At 48.4% G+C, this 26,773-nt stretch overlaps 1 protein-coding gene across 1 annotated transcript in view; it reads left to right on the forward strand.

Moving 5' to 3' along the window:
- SETX (senataxin) overlaps positions 1-26,773 on the forward strand; it is a 177,310-nt gene that overhangs the window by 60,748 nt on the left and 89,789 nt on the right. The window contains exons 8-9 of the mRNA XM_082263751.1: positions 12,568-12,658; positions 20,590-24,225. Coding sequence (XP_082119877.1) covers positions 12,568-12,658; positions 20,590-24,225 — 3,727 coding nt within the window. The remainder of the gene's footprint in view (positions 1-12,567; positions 12,659-20,589; positions 24,226-26,773) is intronic.

A 26,773-nucleotide genomic window follows, 5' to 3' on the forward strand; every position in this document is an offset into this window, starting at 1 on the left:
AGCTAAATCTCTGGTCTGACATCTTCTTTTTTTCAAAGACTTTAATGGAATGGGCAAAGCTTTTGCGCCAGGATTTGGAAGGGGAACAGATTCCCCCTAATCTCACGGAGGTGGCAGAACAGTTGGTCCAGGGGTTGCAGTTCATCTGTGATGCCTCTCTGGATGCGGCTCCCTTAGTCTGCAGGTTATGTTACAGCGGTGATCCTTCAGCGCATGATATGGCTCAAATACTGGTCTGTGGACCAGGCTTCCATTAAGGTCCTGTTGGATCTCCCCTTTGCCTGCGAGGTCTCTTCGGGGTGGTGCAAGATTTGCTCTTGCAAGGGGTCATAGTACCGGTTCTGTAATCAGAATGCGTTCAGGGGTTTTATTTAAACCCATTTACTGTTCCCAGGAAGGAAGGCAAAGTTCGTCCAATCCTGGACCTCAAGGCCTTGAACCGCTTTGTGCTGATACAAAAATTCCGCATCGAGTCAATTCACACTGTGGTGGCATCCCTTTATCAAGGGGATCTTCTGGCCTCTATCAAGTACGCTTACCTTTATGTTCCAACATATGTCAGTCATCAGTGTTTTCTTCGCTTTGCCGTGGGCGAGGAGCACTATAACATTCGTGGCCTTACCCTTTTGGTCTTGCCTCAGCTCCTCGGGTGTTTACAAAAGTTTTGGCCCCTCTGTTGGTGTTGCTGTGACAGCATGGGATAGCGGTACTGGGGTACTTGGACGATCTCTTTCTGCGAGTGGAGTCTCCGACTGTCCTACAGGACAACTTGGAAATTACTGTGCAAACCTTGCAGGAGTTCGGTTGGAAACTGAATTTCCAAAAATCTGCTCTGATACGGTCCACCAAGTTGGGACTACCTGGGTCTGACCCTGGATTCGGCCTCTGCCCGGGTGTTTCTCCCAGGGGAGAAACTCCATAAGTGTTAGGATGCGATTCGGCTCCTGTTGTCCAACAGTCAGTCATTTCTCAGGACTTGCATGCGAGTTCTGGGCCTGATGGTGTCCAACGAGGCTGTTCCGTTTGCACAGTTCCACACAAGATTTTTGCAGAGAGAGATTCTTGCCAAGTGGGACAAGAATCCACAGCCTCTGGACAATCTGATTCTGTTGAGCTGACTCTGTTGGGCACGAGAGGGTCTCTAATTTGGTAGCTTCGCTCTCCGGCGCTACGTCAGGGAAAATCCTTCCTTCCCCTGTACTGGACGGTGGTCACCACAGATGCCAACCTGTCTGGATGGGGAGGCGTCTTTGACACGGATTGTGCTCATGGGGTTTTGGACTCTGGAGGAGTCCAGACTTCCGATCAATATTCTGGAATTTGAGGTGATCAGATATTGTCTGGCCCATTGAATGGCTCGTCTTCAGGGGTGCCCAGAGAGGATTCAATCGGACAGTGCCACGGCCGTGGCATATCTCAATCACCACCAAAAAGTGTCCTAGCGGCTTGAGAAGTAGCCGGAATTCTAAGGTGGGTGGAATGTTTTGTTCCAGCCCTTTCTGCTTTGCATATTCCAGGGGTAGAAAATTGGCAGACGGATTACTTCAGTCATCAGGCCTTGGACCAGGGAGAATGGTCTCTCCACCCAGGGGTGTTTCATCAATTGTGTCTCCAGTGGGGGCACTGGACCTTTTTGGCTTCTCACCTCAACAGGAAGGTGCAGAGGTTTGTGGCAAGGTCTTGGGATCCTCTGGCCGACGCCACAGACTCACTGGTGGCCCCTTGGGGCCAGTATCATCTGATAAACGCCTTTCCCCCTCTAAAGCTGCTGCCAAGACTACTGCTGAGGATTGAGGCAGAAGGGATTACGGTCATCCTAGTGGCCCCAGACTGGCCTTGCTGGTCTTGGTACGCAGATCTAGTACAGCTGGTCGCCGATGTCCCTTGGAGACTGCCTCTCAGAGAACATCTATTGGCGCAAGGGTCGATCTTCCATTCTACTTTACAGTTGCTGGCTTTAACGACTTGACTGCTGAAAGCCAGGTGCTGAAGGATAGGGGGTTGTCTGACTCAGTGATTCCAATGCTGTTAAAAGATAGAAAATCTACCTTCAGGAATATTTACCAATGCGTTGTGTGAGTATCTGGGGATTTCTCCCCGTTCCTTTTCGGTGACTCGGATTTTGGCATGCCTTCAAAGAGGTGTGGAACAGCACCTGACCTTGGGTACCATCAAGGCCAGGTTTCAGCCTTGGCGATTCTTCTTCTTCTTTTTTTTTTTTTTCTTTCTTTCAATTCCCCTTGACCAGGCACTCTTTGGTTCACACTTTTGTTCAGGGGGTTCGCCTCTTTGCTCCCCCGGTTTGGTCTCCGTTACCCCCGTGGGAATCTCAACTTGGTTCTGTCGGTTCTTCAGAAACCGCCGTTCGAAAATGTTCACGAGATTCCTCTACTTACATTGTCTCAAAAGGTAACCAACCGCCTTGGAGGTTATTACTTCTGCGTGAAGGGTGTCAGAGCTGGCAGCTTTGTCTTGTCGTTCACCTTACTTACTGGTTCACAGCGATAACTTGGTGCTTCGTCCTTGCCAGTCGTTCCTTCCTAAGGTTGTCTCTGGTTTCCATCTGAATGAAGACATTGTGTTGCCTTCCCTGTGTCCTAATCATCCCAATGGATTGCCTTGCATTCTCCAAATGTGTTTCGAGCGATCAGGGTGTACTGGGTGGCAAACAAGTCTTTTAGAAAATCAGACTCCCTATTTGTCCTTTCGGATCGCCCTCGCAAGGGATTGGCCGCGTCTGCCGTGACCATTTCCAGATGGTTCAGACAGACAGGGGTGCAGGCATATTTGATCGAGGGTCAGGTTCCTCCTTTCCCTGTTAAGGCGCATTCTACGTGGGCGGTTATTGCCTTTGGTGCCTTCCGCCATCAGGCGTCAGTGCTGCACGTTTGCAAGGCAAGGCGGCCACCTGTTCGTCTGTGTACTTTCACAAAATTCTACAAAGTAGATGTGCTGACATCTTCGGAGGCTGCTTTTGGCTGCAAGGTTTTGCAGGCTGCTGTTGACTAGTCCTCTTTTTGAGGGTGTATTATTTTCAGATGAGCTCCAGTTGTTCCTGGTTGAGCTCCATGTTACCTGATTGGCTAGGTTTAACCCTTAGGAATTTTTTCTGCTTTGTTTTTCCCACCCCTCATGTTTGACGCTGCTTTGGGACGTCCCAATGGTCAAGAAGATACTGGAACTGTGTCCGTCAATGAACGAAAGAGAAAATTGGATTTTTGTCTTACCGTAAAATCCTTTTCTCTGATGTTCATTGACGAACACAGCACCCACCCCTCTATTGAGTTGGGTTATAATTCTTTTGACACTGCTTGCAGCAAAACTGAGTGCCTATAGCAGGAAGTGGGAGTATATCCCCTGGGACTGCCCCATAGGCGTGGTAAAGCTTTTTCCTTTTTCCTGCCTAGTGTCCTCCTGTAGGGGGCACTAAACCCAATGGCCAAGAAGATTCTGGAGTGGTGTCCGTCAATGAAAATCCGAGAAAAGGATTTTACGGTAAGACAAAAATCCAATTTTTGCATTTTTTAGGAAATGAACTCCAACAAATTCAAGGTGTTGCCTCCAAATTTTCCAAATCTCAATCCAATCGAGCACTGTGCAAGAAAAAGTCCTTTCCATGGAGGTCCCACCCCACAGCTTACAGGACATAAAATGATCTGCTACGGACAGCTTGGTGCCAGATACCCCAGCATACCTTCAGAGGGTTGATGGAGGTCCATGCCTCGATGGGTTATGGTGGATGGTCACAATGTTATGGTTGATCAGTGTATTTTGTGTGATATTTATGTGTGTGTTTATATGTATGACACACACACACAGTGTTTCCCTGAAAATAAGACCTAGTAAAAAGCCCAGGTAAAGTTTGGTAAAATAATTACCGGGTATACCGCTATATGGTTCCAGCAAATGTACAGTTAAAAAAACGTTATTTACATGGCAGCTGACCCGCCGGAGGTCTGCGGCCCCTCCCTTTTCAGTTTCCTGAGCGGGCTGATGTCAGCGGGGGTCTTCCTCCTCTCCTCCTCCCTTCTGCGGCCCCTCCCTCTGCAGTGTGCTGGCTGACATCAGCAGTGCGGGATTTCGGAGAAAAGAGGCAGGTCACGTGACTTCACAGGTACTGAGAGAAACCCTGCATAATGATTTTTTTTTAATAAAAAAAGCATTAGTCCTATAATTTGTATAAAATGCATTACCAGTACATGTTATTGTAATTATTATAAAAAGGATTACATAATTTTATACCAAAATGTTTTTTTAAAGGAATAAAATGTCAAAATACAGACCCCTGCCATTTTATTCCTCAAACCTCTTGGTTATAAGATCCTTACAAAAATATGTAAACCTTTTTAAAAAAAATATTGTTTTATTTCAGTTTTTTTAAGAGCCAGTTCACACATGCACACTACTCTGCAAATCACATGCGATGTCTGTGTGATGCAAATTATTGTACATTCCAAAAATAAATAAGACATCCCCTGAAAATGAGCCCTAGTGTGTTTTTGTAGCCAAAACTAATTTAAGACCCGGTCTTATTTTCGGGGAAATACGGTATATGTGTGTGTATATCTCACAAAAGTGAGTACAACCGTCACATTTTTGGAATTATTTTATTATATCTTTTCCAACAACACTGAAGAAATTACACTTTGCTACAAAGTAGTGAGTGTACAGCTTGTATAACAGTGTAAATTTGCTCAAAATGACACACAGCCATTAATGTCTAAACTGCTGGCAACAAAAGTGAGTACACCACCAAGTGAAAATGTCCAAATTTGGCCCAATTAGCCATTTTCCCTCCCCGGTGTCATGTGACTCATTTAGTGTTACAAGGTCTCAGGTGTGAATGGGGAGCAGGTGTGTTAAATTTGGTGTTATCGCTCTCACTCTCTCATACTGGTCACTGGAAGTTCAACATGGCACCTCATGGCAAAGAACTCCCTGATGATCTGAAAAAAAGAATTGTTTCTCAACTGAAAGGTGGCCTAGGCTGTAAGAAGATTGGCAAGAACCTGAAACTGAGCTGCAGCATGGTGGCCAAGACCATACAGCGGTTTAACAGGACGGGTTCCACTCAGAACAGGACTAGCCATGGTCGACCAAAGAAGTTGAGTGCACGTGCTCAGCGTCCTATCCAGAAGTTGTCTTTGGGAAATAGACCTATGAGTGCTGCCAGCATTGCTGTAGAGGTTGAAGGGGTGACGGAGTCAGCCAGTCAGTGCTCAGACCGTGCGCCGCACACTGCATCAAATTGGTCTGCATGGCTGTCGTCCCAGAAGGAAGCCTCTTCCAAAGAGGATACAGAAGAAAGCCCACAAACAGTTTTCTGAAGACAAGCAGACTAAGGATATGCCTTACTGGAACCATGTCCTGTGGTCTGAGACCAAGATAAACTAATTTGGTTCAGATGGTGTCAAGCGTGGTGGTGGGAGTGTCATTGTCTGGGGCTGCATGAGTGCTGCCAGCACTGGGGAACTACAGTTCATTGAGGGAACCATGAATGCCAACATGTACTGTGACATACTGAAGCAGGGCAGTATTCCAACATAACGACCCCAAACACCCCTCCAAGACAGCCACTGCCTTGCTAAGAAGCTGAGGGTAAAGGTGATGGAATGACCAATTATGTCTCCAGACCTAAACCCTAATGAGCATCTGTGGGGCATCCTCAAACAGAAGGTTCTCTAACCTCCCCCAGCTCTGTAATGTCGTCATGGAGGAGTGGAAGAGGACTCCAGTGGCAACCTGTGAGGCTCTGGTGAACTCCATGCCTAAGAGGGTTAAGGCAGTGCTGGAAAATTATGGTGGCCCCACAAAATATTGACACTTTGGGCCCAATTTTGACATTTCCACTTAGGGGTGTACTCACTTTTGCTGCCGGATCTTTAGACATTAATGGCTGTGTGAGTTATTTTGATGGCACAACAAATTGAAACTGTTCTACAAGCTGTACACTCACTGCTTTACATTGTAGCAAAGTGTAATTTCTTCGGTGTTGTCGCATGTAAAGGTATAATAAAATATTAACAAAACTATGAAGGGTGTATGTATGTATGTGTGTGTGTGTGTGTGTGTGTGTATATATATATGTATATATATATATATATATATATATATATATATATATATATATATATATATATATATATATATATATATATATATATATATATATATATATATATATATATATATATATATATATATATATATTTCTCTTACGTCCTCCGACAGTTGCCGCCACTTCATAATCTTCACCAATGGGGTAATTGACCTTTGCTCCGCAGGAGTAGCTAGGCAACAAGATTTGTTAATATCAAAGCTTTTAGCATATCACACCCCTAGGGGGTGGTCCCCTCAGTCAATACCTCCCTGCTTCCAGCATTCTCAACTCCGTTTTCAATTGCCTAGCTTAGGAGTAGCTGGCTGTTCCAGTGCTGGGGCTTTCAGTCTCAGCCTTCTATCCTCTTTTTGATCTTATTTCAAGTATTTTTCTCTTTCTTTTACTTAGCTGTTATTTTATCAGCATTAGTTTAGTTTTTCTTCGGATGAAGATGATCATGCAGAGCTGGGTCTCGGACTGGCCTCCCTGGATCCCAGGACTGAGAGCCAGGGGTTTCCCCAGCCTGCCATCGAGCGTTCAGCTTAGGTTTTACCCTGGCATATTGAACGACCCATCCCTGTTCGCTGCAGGGATGCTGCCTGTGAGGTGGCTACCTCACCGGACGCCATTTGCGGTTTCGCACCACAGTCCACTGCGTCCTGGCTGCGACACTCCCTGTCCTCAGTACAGCGGTTTGGTCGCTAGAGAAGGCTCCCCACGCCATCCGGAATGGTAAGTAAATTTCTATGTGGGGACCTGTCTGTTTGGGTGTCAGTCTGTGACTGTGTGACCCGCATGTCTGTAAGTGCTGAGCTCCCTGTCAGATTCCTGTGTGGAATAGCTGCCTTTCTGTGGGCTGCGGGGGGGGGGGGGGGGGCTCTCCCGCTCTGCTGTATGAGATGTATGGGGCAGACTGGGCTCAGACATGCTGTGCGGCGACCACTGATGCTGCCCGCCATTTTTCTCGGCAAACTGTGGTGACCGGCCCTGTGTGGTACAGCGCGGTGTTCTGGCGCCAAGCGCCGCAATTTTGGCGGCGATCGCTTCTGCAAGCACATGTCGGCGCCATTTTCTTATTGCCTTGATTCCCCTCAGCCGAGCGGCCATGTTTGTGAAGCCTTCATAGGCTATATAGGGCGGTCAGTCATTGCATCACTTCCTTTTTCACTGGAACAGCGATCGGTGGCAGCAGCTGTGTGCTCTCTCCAGGTTTTTACCTTCCTTATCCTGTATTTCCTTGCTCAGTGCTCCTTATCCCTGCGGGGGTCGGTACATACAGTAGTGTGCGGTGGGCTGCGCTCGCCGCGGTCTTAAAGGGGCAGTCCTTTATTTCAGTTGATACTGGGGCATGGATTCTCAGGATTGCAAGTTTCCTCCCACACTCGTGGGGGGCCAAGGGGCTGCTGCATCCCCCCGAGGGGGCTGATCTGGCTGCTGTTGTAGCGAACTTGGCTTCTCAGGTGCAGATGCTAATGGCTGATCGATCCGCAAAACGGCCCATCTATTTCCTCTGATTCAGAGGGCGATGGGGCTGCTATGGCTGGAGTGCCCTTCTCAGGGTCTCGTTCATCTCTGGACCTTGTGGGGTCTGAGGGGGAGGCTGAGGTAGAAGGAGTTGATACTTCTCCCCCTGGCTGGCCTGAAGAGCTTGCACTCATGGATGAGTTGATTACTTCTATCAAGGAAACACTGCATCTGCAGGATGAACCGTGTCCTCCTGCTTTGATGTCCTCTTATGGGACGAAAAGGAAACGCAAATCAGCGCAGGTTTTTCCCTGCCCTGCGGAATTTCAGCGCGCTGTTGATGAGCAATGGCGCAATTTAAAGAAGCCCTTTACTGTGCCGAGAAGTTCAAGCTGCGTTATCCATTTACACCCACCACTGATGAGCGTTGGTGTGTGCCGCCTCAGGTGGATCACGCGGTGGCAGTTTTGAATAAATCTACTGCGATTCCTGCTGAGGATACCCCGGTGTTCCGGGACCCTACGGACAGGAGATTGGAGTCTCTGGCCCGTCATACTTATACGGTTGCTGGTTCTATGCTGAAGCCTATTTTTGCTTCCATTATGGCAGCCCTAACTATTGCGGATTGGACGCAGGTGCTCAGGCGCACCCTGGTGGCTGACTCTGCTCCGCCGACAACGTTGGCTATGGTAGATCAAATTCATCAGGGTGTCATGTATTTGTGCGATGCGGACTTGGATTTAGTCCCTTTGGCTGCACGCCTCTCCAGTGTGGCGGTGTTGAACCATCGCCTGATATGGCTGAAATGTTGGTCGGTTGACCAATCTTCTCGCAAGACTCTAGCTAATCTTCCCTACGCGGGATCTCGCCTTTTTGGCGAGTCTTTGGATACTCTGATAAAGGGAATTTCCGGGGGTAAGAGCACTCTCTTACCCCAAACTCACAGGAATAAGTTTGTTCGCGGTAAGAAGAATACCTCGTTTAGGCCCTCTCAGGGGTCCTTTCGTGCCTTTCGGTCGCAATACAAGGGCAAGCCCTTCAAGGGCCAAGGCTCCCAGAAGAAGCCGTGGGCAGGTAAGCAGAAGTCCGGCCAGTCCGGGTCCGCTGCCCATACCAATTCGGCCTGAAGGGGCGCCCTCACCCGGTTCTGGGGTGGGGGGACGTTTGCTCGGTTTTCTTCAACCCTGGTTGGCCCGCATTCGGGACAGGTGGGTTCAGGAAATCGTTCGATCTGGATACAAGATCGAGTTTCTCTCTCGGCCGGCGAGCAGATTTTTTGCCTCAAATCTTCAGCTGTCTCCAGAGCGTTTGCAGGATCTGCACCTGGCGGTGCGGGACCTGCGGGCACAGGGAGTGGTGGTTCTGGTGCCTCATCGGGACAGATTTCGGGGGTTCTACTCCAATCTGTTCACTGTGCCCAGAAAGGAGGGCAAGGTACGTCCGATTCTGGACTTGAAAGCTCTGAACCGCTTTGTGCGGGTTCGCAAGTTCCGCATGGAATCCCTGCGCTCAGTGGTGGCTGCCCTGAGTCAGGGGGAATTCATGGCCTCCATCGATCTGAAGGATGCGTACCTTCACATCCCCATTTTCGAGGGTCACCAGAGGTACCTTCGATTCGCCATTGCGGAGGATCATTACCAATTCGTGGCGTTACCCTTCGGTCTCGCTTCGGCTCCGCGGGTTTTCACCAAGGTGCTTGCGCCGGTCCTGGCTTTATTGAGAGCCCAGGGCGTCTCTGTCTTGGGGTATCTGGACGATATCTTGCTTCGGTCTGCGACCAGTCAGGGCCTGGTGAACGACCTGTCCACCACGATGCAGACTCTGCAGGAGTTCGGTTGGACGATAAATTTTCCAAAATCAACGTTGTGTCCGTCGGTTCGTCTTCACTACCTGGGGATGATCCTGGACTCTGCTCAAGCGGAGGTCTTCCTGCCGGAAGACAAGCTCCGGACACTTCAGGACGAAGTCAGGTCCCTCAGGGACACTCAGTGCTCGTCCCTCCGGACATGTATGAGATGTCTAGGTCTAATGGTCTCGGCTTTCGAGGCGATTCCCTTCGCCCAGTTTCACACGCGGGGTCTTCAGGCGGAGATCTTGGCCAAGTGGGACGGGCGTCCGCAATCTCTGGATCGGCAGCTTTCGTTGAGGCGCCACACCCGAAAGGGTCTTTTGTGGTGGCTCCAGTCTCCGGCGGTGTCGGGGGGCAAGTCCTTTCGTCCCTTGTCGTGGACGGTGATCACCACGGATGCCAGCCTGTCGGGCTGGGGTGGTGTTCTGGGCGTTCTGTCCGCCCAGGGAACTTGGTCGGAGGAGGAATCCTCCCTTCCGATCAACATTCTGGAATTGCAAGCGATAAAGCTTTGCCTTCTGCATTGGTCGGAACGACTTCAGGGCCGTCCGGTTCGGGTTCAGACGGACGATGCCACAGCGGTGGCCTACATCAACCATCAAGGGGGCACCAGGAGTGCCCGTGCTGCTCGTGAAGTAAACGGCATTCTGTCGTGGGCCGAGACGCATGTCCCGGCGATAACGGCTGTGCACATTCCGGGGGTGGAGAACTGGCAGGCGGACTATCTGAGTCGCCAGACCCTGGACCAGGGGGAATGGTCCCTTCACCCGGATGTCTTCCAGATGTGCGCGAAGTGGGGTCTTCCGGATGTGGACCTGTTCGCGTCTCGTCTGAACAAGGTGGAAAGGTTCGTGGCAAGGACGCCCGATCCTCAGGCAGACGCCTCAGACGCGTTAGTGGCGCCCTGGCATCAGTATCGTCTGATGTATGCCTTTCCACCGATTCAGCTGCTGTCCAGGCTGCTTCGCAGATTGGCCTCGGAACCGCACACGGTGATTCTGGTGGCACCGGACTGGCCTCGCCGGTCTTGGTATGCAGACCTCGTAAATCTGGCAGTCGACGCTCCGTGGCGCCTGCCGCTTCGGGAAGATCTTCTGTCGCAGGGACCGATATTCCATCCTGCTTTACAGTCGCTGGCTTTAACGGCCTGGCTGTTGAAAACCAGGTCCTGAACGATAGGGGTCTCTCCCCTGAGGTCATTCCCACTTTGATCAAGGCTAGAAAAGCCTCTTCGGGAAAAATTTACTACCGTACTTGGAAAGCGTACTTTGCCTGGTGTGAGTCCAGGGGGTATTCCCCTTGCTCATACTCGGTGTAGAGAGTGTTGGCTTTCCTCCAAACTGGAGTGGACCAGCGTTTGGCGCTGGCCACAATTAAGGGTCAGATTTCTGCGCTGGCCATTCTTTTTCAATGCCCTGTGGCATCTAATTCATTGATTAGCACCTTTGTTCAGGGGGTGCGACATTTGGCCCCTCCTAGGAGGGAACCTTTGCCTCCATGGGACTTGAACTTGGTTCTGTCCGTGTTACAACAGGCTCCGTTTGAAAAGATCAGGGAGATCTCATTGTCTCTGTTGTCCAAAAAGGTTGCCTTTTTGGTGGCGATCACTTCGGCTCGCAGGGTGTCGGAGCTGGCGGCTTTGTCCTGCAGCTCTCCCTACTTGGTGATTCCCTTGGATAAGGTGGTCTTGCGACCTAACCCATCTTTTCTTCCGAAAAGGATCTCGGATTTTCACCTGAATGAGGACATTGTCTTGCCTTCGCTTTGCGCGAAGCCTAAGCATCCGAAGGAGGTGGCTTTGCATGCCTTGGATGTTGTTCGGGCGATCAGGGTTTACCTGTCATCGACTAAGTCCTTTCGCAAGTCGGATTCCCTATTCGTCCTTCCAGAGGGACCTCGGAAGGGCATGGCGGCGTCGGCTGCTACCATCGCCAAATGGATCAGACAGACAATTGTGCAAGCCTATGCTTTGAGGGGGAAGGTTCCTCCTTTCCCTGTGAAGGCGCACTCTACCAGATCTCTGAGTACGTCTTGGGCCTATCGTCATCAGGCTTCTGTGGCCCAGGTGTGTAAGGCGGCGACTTGGTCGTCCGTTCACACCTTCTCCAAATTTTACAAAGTGGATGTTCAGGCATCGGCGGATGCTTCCTTTGGCCGTAAAGTTCTTAGTGCGGCAGTGCCTTAGGGTCCCTTGTTTGGGCCCTTGGCTGTTGGGAGTGTTTTTACCCCTGGGTTACTTGTTCTTCCTGGGTTGTTGCTCCTGTTGAGCACGTTTTCCTGTTGCCCAGTTGGTTCTCTTACTTTGGTAAGGTTCCTTTCTCTGATGTGGGTACTGCGTTGCTTTATGCGCGGCTGCGTTTTTTTCCCACCCCTCATGTCTACACTGCTCTGGGACGTCCCCATTAGTGAAGATTATGAAGTGGCGGCGACTGTCGGAGGACGTAAGAGAAAACGGAATTTTTGTAAAATCTTACCGTAAAATTCCTTTCTCTGAGTCCTCCGACAGTCGCCGCCCCCGCCCCTCTTTTGGGGTTTGTTTATGTACTCTACTGCTATGCTACTGAAACTGAGTTGAGAATGCTGGAAGCAGGGAGGTATTGACTGAGGGGACCACCCCCTAGGGGTGTGATATGCTAAAAGCTTTGATATTAACAAATCTTGTTGCCTAGCTACTCCTGCGGAGCAAAGGTCAATTACCCCATTTGGTGAAGATTATGAAGTGGCGGCGACTGTCGGAGGACTCAGAGAATGGAATTTTACGGTAAGATTTTACAAAAATTCAGTTTTTCTATTTCTGCCACTTCAAAAGTTTCTCAGTCATGTGCAAAAACCGGTAAGACACCGCTGCAGTGCTGTGATTTGCTACTCACTGCCTGTGGTCGAGTAGTGCTGCATTCCATCACAAGTTCAGAAACAAAATTCATCTACGTGATCGAAAGAATATCGCAATACCTATCGTATCGTTTTATCGCCCAGCCCTAGTATGAATCATATATATATATATATATATATATAATTATATCCTGTCTGTTTTTTTTTTTTCTTTTAGAATAGACAAAAGTGATTTGCTGTAGAAGTAATTGCGCGAACATGTATACTATTTTAACGCTGTTGTCGCATTGAAATGTGTACTCTTGTCATGCTTTTCTGTTAGGGCGACAAAGTGTGAACCTGATCCAGATGATGATGACTTTGTGACATGTAGCCAAGCTGTGTACAGCTTTAATACTGAAAAAGTAAAAAAGGTAAATCTCTTAGAGCAGACCTTTCCCCCTTTCGCTAAAATTGTAGGAAGAGATGCATGCTGGTGTAATATTGTCTAACACTATTTTTTAAACATTTTTTGCTTTGCTTTACTTTTCCTTCAAAGCAATGTTGAGGTAGCCCCAGCTGTTCAGATGCCCCCTGGGAGGGGAACAATGCCTTTAGGGATATCTTGTACCTAAACTGCAAGCTCTCGCAGCATTGTCATGTTGCTCATGCATTAGAGGAAGTATATGCCGAACAAAATAACCTTGATTAAACTTCTCTCCCAAAGTCTTATGAGATCTTGGGAATTTATTTTTTTTGCCACGTGGCACATGCGTAAGGTCACAAGGATATAGACAAGTATAATTATTTCCCCTTTATACATTCTTAACAGGTTTAAGCGTCTCCCTGCTTGAAAGTGATGTGTCGCTCCCTAGCTGCCGATCACTTTCACAGTGCTGACGGCGTGGTGCTGCCCCTCTACCCCCCCGTGGTTCCTGGGCTGTCTTTCGCTTATTCGCAGCCCGGGGCCACAACCGCCGGCTTCAGGGGGGAGCGATGTAAGACCAAGGCAAATCCATGCCTTTTGATTTCACATGTCAACAATGAAACTGGAAGCAATTATGACTTTGTCACTTCCGGTTTCAGATTTACCATTTCCTGGCCTGTACAGCAAGGGAAAACATCTAATCAAGCTGATCTGTGCTTGGTTAGATGGTGTGAAGGGATGAGAGACATTGGGATATATATAGATTGACTGTCACCTATCGCATAGGGTTTTTTGTTTTAATCCTTTAGTGATGAAAATTAAAAAAAAAAAAATTGTAATCAAATGTATTAAAAAAACGGCCATAACCCCCATTGCACCACACATGTAACATATCCCTGTGAACATCTGAGCGAGAGCAATAATTCTAGCGCAAGAGTTTCTAGTTATCCGTAAAATGAGCTGTAAAAGCTTTTAAAGAACCACTTATTGTGGTTTTTGGGCACCGTTCGTTTTTTTTTTTTTTTTTTGCCATATTACAGGTGCACACATTTTAAGATGTTTAGTATATATTTACTTGATGCAACCTTAACTTTTATATTTTACCAAAAAATGGGTATTATATTGTGTTTGCCCTCAAATTAATTTTGCTGTATTTTTTTCCTGAAAATTTGCATTTAAAGAGAAAAAAAAAAAATTAAAGGTCAGCAGCCACAAATAATGTAGCTGCTGACTTTTAATATAGGGACACTTGCCTGTAAAGGGATCCCACTATGTCAGCACAACGATCCGATTCGTCAATCGACTTTGGGTGCAGGCATAGGCAATGTAAGTAAGGAAAACAAGCAGTGAAGCCTTCAGGCTTCACAGCTGGCTTCCTACTGTGCATGCCTGAGTGGCGCTGCACTTTTTGAATGGTCCCGCTGTCTTTTGGGACTTGTGTGTGTCCCAGGAGGCAGCGGAGGGAAGGAGGAGGGGCTGTAAATGTCGTAGATCGCTGATTGGCAATCTTACCCGCTGTCTTCTGGGACCTGTGTGTGTCCCAGAAGGTAGTGGGGGGGGGGGGGGAGTAGGAGGGGCTGGAAATGTTGCAGATCGCCAATTAGCAATCTTACCTGGAAGTGGGATCCGGTACCTGTCAAAACCAGGTACCTGCTCCCCCCTTTTGGGTGAACCACCGCTTTAATAAATGTGCAAATATAATGTGACATATAAATTTGCAACTATCCTCTTTTTATTCTAAAGGAAAATATATAATGTTTAGGGGATTTAGGAAATTTTATTGGCAAAAATTAAGATTTCTCTTACGTCCTCCGACAGTCGCCGCCTCTTCATATTCGTCACATATGGGGTATTAGACTTTGCTCCGAAGGAGTAGCTAGGCAACAGAATATGTTAACATTAAAGCTTTTAACATATCCCACCCTCAAGGGGTGGTCCCCTCAGTCAATACCCTCCTACTTCCTGCAACCATATCTCAGTTTCAATGTCTAGCTTGTCAGGAGTGGCTGGCTCTCTCTGTGCTGGGGCTTTGTGCCCCAGACTCTTTCTTCTTTTTTGATTTTTTGTTTGAGTTTTCTCTCTACCTTTACTTAGCTGTTATTTTTGTCAGCGTTAGTTAGTTCTTCGGATGAAGAGGATCATGCGGGCTGGGTCTCGGGCTGATCCCCCTGGTCGCAGGTCGTGGGTCAGTGGCTTCCCAGCCTGCCATCGAGCGTTCAGCCAGGTAACGCTCCTGGCACAGTGAACGACCCATCCCTGTTCGGTGCAGGGATGATTGGTGAGGTGGCTACCTCACTGGACGCTGTGCGGTTTCTTAACCCCCATTCTGTGCGTCTTGTATGCGACTCTCCCTGCCTCATGTGCAGCGGCTTGTTCGCCTGTGCGGGTCCCCCACGCCATTGTGAGGTAAGTGTATCTATGTGGGGACCTGTCTGTCTGGGGGGGTGTCAGTCTGGGACTGTGTAACCTGCCTCTGTTCACACTGTTTGTCTCCCTATCACTCGGCTGCATGCTGTGGGCTGCAAGGGGGGGGGGAGCTGTGTGACACTGTGTGTGTCAGCCTTGTCAGTGTGAGAAGCTGTGTGCTGTGGGGCATGTTTTGGGCATGTTTGGGCACTATACAGCGATCGCTGTGGTGATCTGACATGTTTTTTTATACATGGATGACATGTGTGCTTTACTGTACTGTGGAGCGGCGGTTTCGGCGACAAACGGCGCCATTTTGCCTACACTCGCTCCGGCCGCATGTTCTACATGCATGGCGGCCATTTTCTTGTAGCCTCCCATAGGCTTTCATAGAGCGCCCTGGCAGCATCACTTCCTCTTCTCCAGGAACACCGATCGAGGCAGCAGCAGCGGCGAGGGTCTCCTCAGGTTATATCCTTCTTCTCCATTGCCTGTGTCAGTTTTATTGTCCCTGTGGGGGTCTCATTGTGCTTGTGTGTGGTGCGGTGGGCTGCGCTCGCCGCGCTTGTTAAAGGGGCAGTTACCCTTTATTATCCGGCATTTGTAATAGGGGCAATGGATTCTCAGGAGGGCAAATTTCCTACCGCCTTGGTGGAAAGCCAGCGGACCGCTGTTTCCCCCCCAGGGCGGGATTTAGCCACTATTGTGGCTGGCCTTGCTGCTCAGGTGCAGATGCTGGTGGCTGCTCAATCTACTAAAAGACCCAGAGTTTCTCTTTCCTCTGATTCTGAGGGTGAAGGTGATGGGGCTGTTATGGCGGGGGCCTCCTTATCGGGGTCCCGCTCCTCCCTGGATCTAGTGGGGTCTGAGGTGGAGGCTGAAGTTGAAGGGGTTGATAATTCTCCCCCTGGCTCGCCTGAAGAGCTTGCAATCATGGATGAATTGATTGCTTCCATAAAACAAACGCTGCGTTTGCAGGATGAAGTGTGTCCCCTCGCTGCCTTGGCGGCTTATGGGACGCAGAGAAACCGCAGGACGCCTTAGGTTTTTCCCTGCAATGATGATTTTCAGCGCGCTGTTAAGGAACAATGGCGCAATCTGCGCAAACCTTTTGCTGTACCAAGTAGGTTCAGGCTGCGTTATCCTTTCTCGCCTTCCACTGATGAAAGGTGGTGTGTGCCACCCCCAGTGGATCACGCAATTGCGGTTTTAAACAAATCCACTGCGATTCCTGCAGAGGATTCCCCTGTGTTCCGTGATGCCACGGATAGGAGACTGGAGTCTCTTGCCCGTCATACTTATTCTGTTACGGGTTCTATGCTTAAGGCTCTGTTTGCCTCTCTCATGGCGGCCCAGGCGGTCGCAAGTTGGACGCAGATGCTTAGGCGCGTCCTAGTGGCCGATTCGGCCTCGCCGGCGACCCTGGATATGGTGCATCAAATCCACCAGGGTGTCATGTATCTGTGTGATGCGGACTTGGACCTAGTCCCGTTGGCTGCACGTGTGCACAGTGTGGCGGTGTTGTCTCGCCGCCTGGTTTGGTTGAAATGTTGGTCGGTGGACCAATCTTCACGTAAGACCTTAGCCAATCTGCCTTATGATGGGTCTCGCCTTTTTGGGGAGTCCTTGGATGTGTTGATTAAGGGGATCACCGGAGGTAAGAGCACTCTCTTGCCCCATTTCCCCAAGGCTAAGGGGGCTTCTGGGAAGAAGCATGCTAATTTTCGGCCCCCTCAGGGGTCCTTTCGTGCCTTTCGGTCGCACTACAAGGGCAAACCGTTCAAAGGTCAAGGCTCTCAGAAGAAGCCCTGGTCTGGTAAACAGAAGTCCGGTCAATCCGGATCCGCAGCCCATAACAGTGCGGCCTGAAGGGGCGCCCTCACCCAGTTTTGGGGTGGGGGGACGCTTGCTCGGTTTTCTTCAGCCCTGGTTGGCCCGCGTGCGGGACAGATGGGTTCAGGAGATCGTTCGATCTGGTTACAAGATCGAGTTTCTCTCTCGGCCGGAGAGCAGATTTTTTCCCTCAAATCTTCAACTGTCTCCAGAGCGTTTACGGGACCTGCACCTGGCGGTGAGGGACCTGAGGGCTCAGGGAGTGGTAGTTCCGGTGCCTCATCGGGACAGATTTCGGGGGTTTTATTCCAATCTGTTCACCGTGCCCAGAAAGGAGGGCAAGGTTCGTCCAATTCTGGACTTGAAGGCTCTGAACCGCTCTGTGCGGGTTCGCAAGTTCCGCATGGAATCCCTGCGGTTGGTGGTGGCTGCCCTGGTTCCGGGGGAATTCATGGCCTCCATCGATTTGAAGGATGCGTATCTTCACATCCCCATTTTCGAGGGTCACCAGAGGTACCTTCGATTTCCCATTGCGGAGGATCACTACCAGTTCGTGGCGTTGCCTTTTGGCCTCGCCTCGGCTCCGCGGGTCTTCACCAAGGTGCTTGCACCGGTTCTGGCATTATTGAGGGCCCAGGGCATTTCTGTCCTGGGGTATCTGGACGACATTCTGGTTCGGTCTGCGACCAGCCAGGGTCTGGAGATGGACCTGTCTGTCACGATGCAAACTCTGCAGGAGTTTGGTTGGACGATAAATTTTCCAAAGTCGACACTGAGTCCGTCGGTTCGCCTTCCCTACCTGGGAATGATTCTGGACTCGGTGCAGGCGAAGGTCTTCCTGCCGGAAGACAAACTCAGAACTCTTCAGGAGGAAGTCAGGTCCCTCAGGGACGTTCCGCACTCGTCTCTGCGGACGTGCATGAGATGTCTGGGATTGATGGTCTCGGCCTTCGAGGCGATTCCCTTCGCCCAGTTTCACACGCGGGGTCTCCAAGCGGAGATCCTGTCCATGTGGGACGGGCGACCTCAATCTCTGGATCTTCAAATCTCGTTGAGTCTTCGCACCAGAAGAGACCTTCTGTGGTGGCTCCAGTCCCCGATGGTGTCCGGGGGCAAGTCATTTCGTCCTATCTCGTGGACGGTAATCACCACGGATGCCAGCCTGTCGGGCTGGGGTGGTGTTCTGGGCGTTCTGTCCGCCCAGGGGACTTGGTCGGAGGGGGAGTCCTCCCTTCTGATCAACATTCTGGAATTGCGTGCGATAAATCTCTGTCTTCATCGCTGGACGGACCGGCTGCAGGGCTGCCCGGTTCGGGTGCAGACGGACAATGCCACGGCGGTGGCCTACATCAACCACCAAGGGGGCACCAGGAGTGCCCGAGCGGCTCGAGAAGTGGCCGACATTCTGTCTTGGGCCGAGACTCATGTCCTGGCGATAACGGCGGTTCACATTCCGGGGGTGGAGAACTGGCAGGCGGACTATCTGAGTCGCCAGACCCTGGATCAGGGGGAATGGTCTCTCCACCCGGCTGTCTTCCAGATGTTGTGCGCGAAGTGGGGTCTTCCAGATGTGGACCTGTTCGCGTCTCGTCTCAACAACAAGGTGAGAAGGTTCGTGGCAAGGATGCGCGACCCTCGGGGCAGACGCGTCGGACGCGTTAGTGGCCCCGTGGCATCAGTACAGGCTGATGTACGCGTTTCCACCGATTCAGTTGCTGTCCAGGTTCCTTCGCAGGTTACACTCGGAACGCAACACGGTGATTCTTGTGGCACCGGACTGGCCTCGCCGGTCCTGGTACGCAGACCTCGTGAATCTGGCGGTCGACGCCCCGTGGCGTCTGCCTCTTCGAGACGATCTCCTGTCTCAAGGACCGATATACCATCCTGCTTTACAGTCGCTGGCTTTGACGGCCTGGCTGTTGAGACCGAGGTCCTGAAGGAGAAGGGTCTCTCCTCAGAGGTCGTTCATACCTTGATCAACGCGAGGAAGTCTTCCTCGGGGAAGGTTTATTACCATACTTGGAAGGCCTATTTTGCCTGGTGTGAGTCCAGGGGGTTTTCACCCCGCACGTACTCGGTTTCCCGAGTGCTGTCCTTCCTTCAAACGGGTGTCGATCAGCGTTTGGCGCTGGCTACGATAAAGGGTCAGGTGTCTGCGCTGGCCGTTCTGTTTCAACGTCCCGTGGCTTCCAACTCCTTGGTTGGCACTTTTGTTCAGGGAGTGCGGCATCTGGTACCTCCTAGGAGGGATCCTCTGCCCCCTTGGGACTTGAATCTCGTTCTATCTGTGTTACAACGTGCTCCTTTTGAACAGATCAGGGAGATCTCGTTGTCTATGTTGTCCAAAAAGGTCGCCTTTTTGGTTGCGATCACTTCGGCTCGCAGAGTGTCGGAGCTGGCGGTTTTGTCCTGCAAGTCTCCGTATCTGGTTGTTCATTTGGATAAGGTGGTCTTACGACCTAATCCTTCTTTTCTTCCGAAGCGAGTTTCGGAATTCCATCTTAATGAGGATACTGTCTTGCCTTCGCTGTGCACGAAGCCTAAACATCCAAAGGAGGTGAGATTGCATTCTTTGGATGTTGTTCGGGCGATAAGGGTTTACCTTAAATCGACTGAGTCTTTTCGAAAAACGGACTCCTTGTTTGTTCTTCCAGAGGGTCCTCGGAAGGGCATGGCGGCGTCGGCCTCTACCATCGCCAAATGGATCAGGCAGACCATTGAACAGGCCTATGCTTTGCAGGGGAAGGTTCCCCCTGTGCCTGTGAAGGCGCACTCTACTAGATCTTTGAGTACGTCTTGGGTCTGTTGTCATGGGGCTTCTGTAGCCCAGGTGTGTAAGGCGGCGACCTGGTCAACCGTGCATACTTTCACAAAATTCTACAAAGTAGATGTTCAGGCATCGGCGGATGCTTCCTTTGGCCGCAAGGTTCTTAGTGCGGCAATTCCCTAGGGTCCCTTGTTGGGGACCTCTGGCTGTTGGGATAAGTTTTTTTATCCCCTGGTTATTTGTCTTTTCCTCGGTTGTTGCTCCTGTTGAGCACTTGTTTTTCCTGTAGCCCAGCTGGTTTCCTTCCTTTGGTAAGGTTCCTTTCTTTGATGCGGAGACTGCGTTGCCTTTCGGCGCGGATGCGTTTCCCACCCCTCATGTTTGCACTGCTTTGGGACGTCCCCATATGTGACGAATATGAAGAGGCGGCGACTGTCGGAGGACGTAAGAGAAAACGGAATTTTTGTAAAATCTTACCTGTAAAATTCCTTTCTCTGAGTCCTCCGACAGTCGCCGCCCCCGCCCCTCTTTTGGGGTTTGGTTGTATACTCTACTGCTATTCCACTGAAACTGAGATATGGTTGCAGGAAGTAGGAGGGTATTGACTGAGGGGACCACCCCTTGAGGGTGGGATATGTTAAAAGCTTTAATGTTAACATATTCTGTTGCCTAGCTACTCCTTCGGAGCAAAGTCTAATACCCTATATGTGACAAATATGAAGAGGCGGCGACTGTCGGAGGACTCAGAGAAAGGAATTTTACAGGTAAGATTTTACAAAAATTCAGTTTTTTACATGTGTGCAAACATTTTAAAAATTTTATGTAGAGCTCAATTAAACAAATTGCTTTTACTAAGCTATTAGTAATTGCATTTTTCATGTTTTGTATTGTAATTTGTTTTTCTTTTTTTCTTTCTTTTTATTACTTTGTAGGAAACTGGGTGGAAAAGTGCAATTTGCCCAGACTATTGTCCTAATATGTATGAAGATATGCAGAGTCTTGCTAGCATACTCCAATCTGACATTGGTCAAGATATACGTGTCCACGATAGCACCTTCCTATGGTTCATTCCTTATGTTCAATCTGTTATGGACCTTAAAGACTTAGGAGTTGCTTACATTATGGAAGTGATTCACCATCTGTACTCTGAAATAAAGGGTGTCTTCACTCAGGCAAGCAACCAGTGCGACAAAGTGACAGAATTTTTTGTCAGAGTCTTGGTTGCTATCATTGAACTGCATCGAAGTAAAAAGTGCCTTCATTTCCTCTGGATCAGCTCACACAAGTGGGTCGAAGCCATTGTCAAGTGTGCACTGCTTCCAGTCAAAAGCCCAAGAGTTACATCAACCTCGGCATTGCCTTCTTCCCCCACTTCGCAGACTCCTTCCTCTGTGCAGTTTGCTTGCATGCAGTTAATTAGGAGCCTTTTACGAGAAGGTTTTCAGCTGGGGCAGCAAGCAGCTTGCAAACAATATTTAGACAAATTCAACCTGATTATCAGAGGAAATGTATTTAGAAACTTGGATCTTGGTAAGACTGAGGTTCAAGGATTGCAAACGTGTCTCACCCAAATCATTAAAAGTATTAAGGACAAGGTATGCAGCATTCCTAGTTCAGCTGATCAAAGTCCAGCAAGTCTGATCCAGGCTGTACCCTTTATTAAGACAGAAAAAATGGATGATGAGTGTTATGTATCAAGCATTAATTCTCCACATAACTTACTCGATGTTCCTTTTCATCCTTTGGAAGGCAGGGAACAATTAAACATTCATACGAAAAAAGAGGCACCTGACTGTAGTTCATACCTAAAGACACACATTAAAAAGGAAAAGTTAGAAGATGCAAGTACTTTCATTACTGCCCAAAAGGAACCAAAAAGACTGGCAGCAGGATGGCAATCCAAATTATCTAAAGTCATTGGAAAAGCACCAAGTTTGAAGCAAAACACAGCAAAGGTCGTGCCCGAAAGTAAATTAAGCAGCAGTGAAGGGAACTCCAACACAGCACAAAAGCTATATGAAATGACTGAAGAGCAGAAAGATTTGTTGTTAAAATCAAAATGTTACGGTGATGAAAGTGAGTCAGATGATGATGATTTAAGTGACGGTGATGGAAACATCTCTCAGAAAGAGCGTGTCAAAAAATGTGTGGACAAAGGTCAGCAGACCAGTACTAATAGTCTTCCTGTAAGTGAGCAACTTCAAAGGCTGTCTTTAGATAACAACCCAGCAATCCGACCCATAAAGAGAGAATTTCAAGGGATTGCTGAGGTCAGCACTTCCAGCTTTTTGGAAAGGCATATTGACTCTGTAGTGGATAGTGAAACGGATGATGATGCTCTTCCCTTGTCTGTGCTTAAGAAAAAGCTTCTAATGAAAAATTCCAAAAAATCAGCTCTTATAAATACTGAAATAAATCACAGTGACACAGCAGAGGTGTCACAGATGAAAGGTTCAAATTTTTCTGCGGATTCAAATCAACAGGGTTCTGATGTACCTGAGTATTCTATAAAGAGGAAAGTTAAAGGTTCAAGCAGAGCTATTGGGGATTATATTTCCTCCAAAGCAGAATCAGATCATATTATAACAATCTCAGATGACACTGACCAAGAAGACCAAGAGGAAGAACCTTTTTGCAAATCTATTAAAATACAAAAACAGGACACTGGTCAAGATACTTCAGAAAAACCAATACTGAGACCAGAACAGATTAAGTCTGAGCCCGGCAATCCAAGTTATGAGGAGTATGGTTCACAATGTTTTGAATTTGAAACAGAGGATGATATATATTCTGCGTGGAGTGACTCACAGTTAGAGGAGATGAAGCCTAATGTTGACCAAGCAGATAAATCCTCAAGGCCAGAGACCAACAATATTGAGGACTTTGACCAAAACAATGATTTCAATCAGTGGGGATATGATACCGACTATGTTTCTGATGAAATAATAGAAAATGCAGCTAAAGATGCAGAACAGCAGTTTAAACAAACAACCTCTACTGCAAATACTCCGCCTAGAAGGGATCATGGTATTACTAAAGCATCACATGGAAAAAGATCTCATGAATTTGTCGCAGAAACAGGTCCTAAAAGAAAACAGCCCAAACTAGCTAAAGAACCAGAAGCTCTAGCAACACAACGGAAACCACAAACTGCCAAAGCAAACAAAGCTGAAGATCCTTTAAAAGCCCAAGGGCATGTTAAGAAGAATGAAAGCTCAGGTAAAGCTTCCCCTGCTGTGGTCCCACCAAAGAAAATACACAAGTGTCCTGAACCAGCTTCCACTGTCGAAAAACTAAGTTTGAAAAAGGCTCCCCGCAGAGCTTTTGACCTGTCCCAAAGATCCCTTGATAGCTTGGCCAAATTACGGAATTATGGCAAGTCTGCGGGATTTGTTGAGACTAAAAAACGTAAATCAAAAATGATTTCGCCACAGTCACTTTCAGTAAAAGGTAGTAAGTTTTTGGCTTGCCAGGATAAACAGTTTTATCGACAATCCAGACCCAAGGACGCAGAGAAAAGGAGATTGAGTAGTGGTTCGGAAAAGACCACTCTTCCAGGTCAACTGAACAGAACCGAGAAAATGGAGAGGCCGAAACAACAAGAACCTCAGGGATGGGAGCTTATAGATGAAAAAAAAGGGTATATGGGCAGTTCTGAAACTACAGATACTGAAACGAATGACCATCCTGTTGCCGAGTTAGTGCCACAGTCGACTTCTCAAGAAAATGACAATGCTCAGTCTACCATGCCAAGTACTCATGATGATCATAAAGATGATGATGATGATGATGAAGATGACTTGTTTTTAACACAGGCAGATCCAATTGATATGGATTTATGTTCACAGTTGGAGACAGATATAAGTGTTGGCACACCTCAAGATATGTGTCCGTCCAGTGTAGTTGATCATTCTCCATCAGTTCCTCAGCTGACGGACATACCAAAATGCAGTTTTAAGGACTGTACAACATTTGTCACAGTTTCTGGTGAGAAGTGTCCTATACATTCTGCTGCTGATAAAAAAGAGGATCACATGTTTGCCCGGCCTGGTTTGCCACCTTCTCTTCAAAAACCATCCAGACCTTCCACTGCTAAAATTTATAGTTCTGGGACAACCTCTCGGACTGCCAGTTTCACAAAGGATCTTGAAAGTCTCTCCAAGCACCTACCTACTGCAAAGGCCAAAACTCAGCCTTTAAAACAATCAGTGCATAGACCAACTGTGAAACATCCTGCCCAAAACAAGACCCCAGTGTCTCAGAGTACAAGCAATGTGCTGAAACCTTTGATCAACCAAAACAACATCCCCATACAATGCACTTCTAATTCGGTTCAAGGAACCAGAATTAATCCCCATGCTGTCATCCGAACACCACAGCGGGACCAGACCTGGTTGCTACGAGAAGTGCTAAACTGGAAATTTGAAATGTTTGACAACATTGCACAGTTTGGGCCCCCCAACAAACTTTGTCAGTTGCCGTTGGTAAAAGTACCACTCAGGTTTTCAGATTACGAGGAGTACTTCAATGTCTTTTGCCCATTATTGCTCCTGAACACATTTGAATCGGTAAGAGTTTTTTTTTTTTTTTTTTTTTTAATACAGTAAATTTGTTTTCGAATGTGTCCCTGAGGAACAATAAAGTAGAGTTAGGGCTCTTTCACACGGCCGCTCCGCTGTTTTTCTCCGCTGCGGGACTTTTTTTTTTTTTTTTTCACGGAGTCTCTCTCTTTGCCTCTCTCGTCTCTCTCTCTCTGCCTCTCTCGTCTCTCTCTCTCTGCCTCTCTCGTCTCTCTCTCTCTGCCTCTCTCGTATCTCTCTCTCTGCCTCTCTCGTCTCTCTCTCTCTCTGCCTCTCTCGTCTCTCTCGTCTCTCTCTCTCTCTCTGCCTCTCTCGTCTCTCTCTCTCTCTCTCTCTCTCCTCTCTCTCTGCCTCTCTCGTCTCTCTCTCTCTGCCTCTCTCGTCTCTCTCTCTCTCTCTCTGCCTCTCTCGTCTCTCTCTCTCTCTCTGCCTCTCTCGTCTCTCTCTCTCTCTCTGCCTCTCTCGTCTCTCTCTCTCTCTCTGCCTCTCTCGTCTCTGCCTCTCTCGTCTCTCTCTCTCTCTCTCTCTCTCTCTCTCTCTCTCTCTCTCTCTCTCTCTCTCTCTCTCCCCCCCCTCTCTCCCCCCCCTCTCTCCCCCCTCTCTCCCCCCCTCTCCCCCCCTCTCCCTCTCCCCCCCTCTCCCTCTCTCTCTCTCTCTCTCTCTCTCTCTCTCTCTCTCTCTCTCCTCTCTCTCTCTCTCTCTCTCTCTCTCCTCTCTTCTCTCTCTCTCTCTCCCTCTCTTCTCTCTCTCTCTCCCCTCTCTTCTTTCTTTTTATTACCACCAAAAGACAGATCTATCTACCTAAAAAACAAAGTTCAAAGTATAACAGCACTGAAAAGTGGCCTGGTAAATATGGGATAATGCAGGTGGATATACAAGTGGTTAGGAGTACCTGAGGTGTCAGCACTGGAATTGGCTCAACACTTGGAATATCCAGGTATACGGCTCAGGGCTGGGTTTTTCCAATGCAAAACAAAATCCTTACTTTGTTTCCATGTGCAGTCTCTAAATCCAATAATTGACCAACCCTTTGCTTTTGCATGCAGGTTCTTAGCTTAATTGTTGCCTCCTTGGAGGTAATTCTATGCTGGTGACTCATGAATTCGCCCTTAAAGTCTGGGAAATCACTGCAGATGAACTCTGGCAGTGTGAATCAGTAGATTCCTGCTGCTGGGATTTGCAACGTGGCCAAATGCATGTGCAAATGGTGCCTTTACTGCTGGACTTTTTACTGCAGGGTCATCTTACTTGTATTTGGTTGAACAGTGCAGCTGCAGGGATATGTGCCAAACATCAGGGAGCAACCAGAAGTCTCATGGCTCAAAGAGGCAAACCAGATTCTGGCTTGGATGGAGCTTTACATTCCAGCCCTCTCTTGTGCATGTTCTAGTTATGGAAAATTGGCAGGTGGAGAGTGGTCTCCGAACACAGAGTGTGTTTCAGGGCTCTGCACAGGTGGGTGATGCTAGATGTGGAGCTCTTGGCTTCCAGATTGAACAATAAACTGAGCCTCCGGTAGTGGATGGTCTGGTGACTCTGAGGGATTAGTTCAACCTGATCTCCTCTTTACCTCTTTGAAGCTTTATCTTCATCTTTTTAGCAGAATCAAAGCCGCGAGTGTTCTGGTGATTGCACCAGATTGGCCCAGACGACCCGGGTGCTCAAAGCTCAGGAGATTCCTAGTGGGCTCTCCAAATCCCCCATGTCTTCTTTCTCAAGGACTGCTTCATGTGACATGGCTGTTTAAGCCCAGGCTGTAAAAGATAGGGGCCTATCTGATTCTGTTATTCCTATGCTCCTAAAAGCTGTTGAATGTGACACAATCTAGGTCTACTATAGCATCCAGAAGGCAAAATTTTCATAATCCAAGGCAAGGAATTTCCATCCTAGCAGGTACTCCTGAAAAACCTATTGTGGGACGTTTTTTCTTTAGTCCAGTCTGGATCAAGTCTTCTCAGCTCTTGTGATTCTCTTCAAAAGGCTGCTTGCCTCTCAACCCTAGTGAAAGCCTTTTTACAGGTGTTGCTCACATAGTTCCCCCTATATGTCAACCTGTAACTCCATGGACCTCAACCTGGTTCTTTTGACTCTTTTAAAAAAAAAAAAAAAAAAAAAAAAAGAAACCGTTTAACCCACCAGGGAGTTTTATCTGTGTGCTCTTACCCGTAGCTTTCCTTGTTGCCATCACCTTTGTGCAGTGTGCTGTGCCAGTACATCCCAAGGAGATATCCTATCCCTCTTGTTTGCATGTGGTATGAGCTACAGCTTTCCTCTGATAGACAGACTTATTCATCAATGCCAAGGGTTTGCAAAAGGTACAACTTCCTCCAGAACCACTATTTCGTGATGGCTTGAGCAGATCATTATTCAGGCCTAAAGTGGTTGCAGAGGCAAGACATTAAGAAAACAAATATCCCAGTATTTATATCGCCCCCCCCCCCCCCTAAATACTTATCTGAATCCTTGCTCAGTCAAGTGTTGTCCGTCTGTAGTGTCTCTCACCTCTCGCTCTGCATTAAGATACCAGAGAAAGATA

The sequence above is a fragment of the Pelophylax lessonae genome (assembly GCF_965119305.1).
Source record: "Pelophylax lessonae genome assembly, chromosome: 7".
In the NCBI taxonomy this organism is placed as follows: Eukaryota; Metazoa; Chordata; class Amphibia; order Anura; family Ranidae; genus Pelophylax; species Pelophylax lessonae.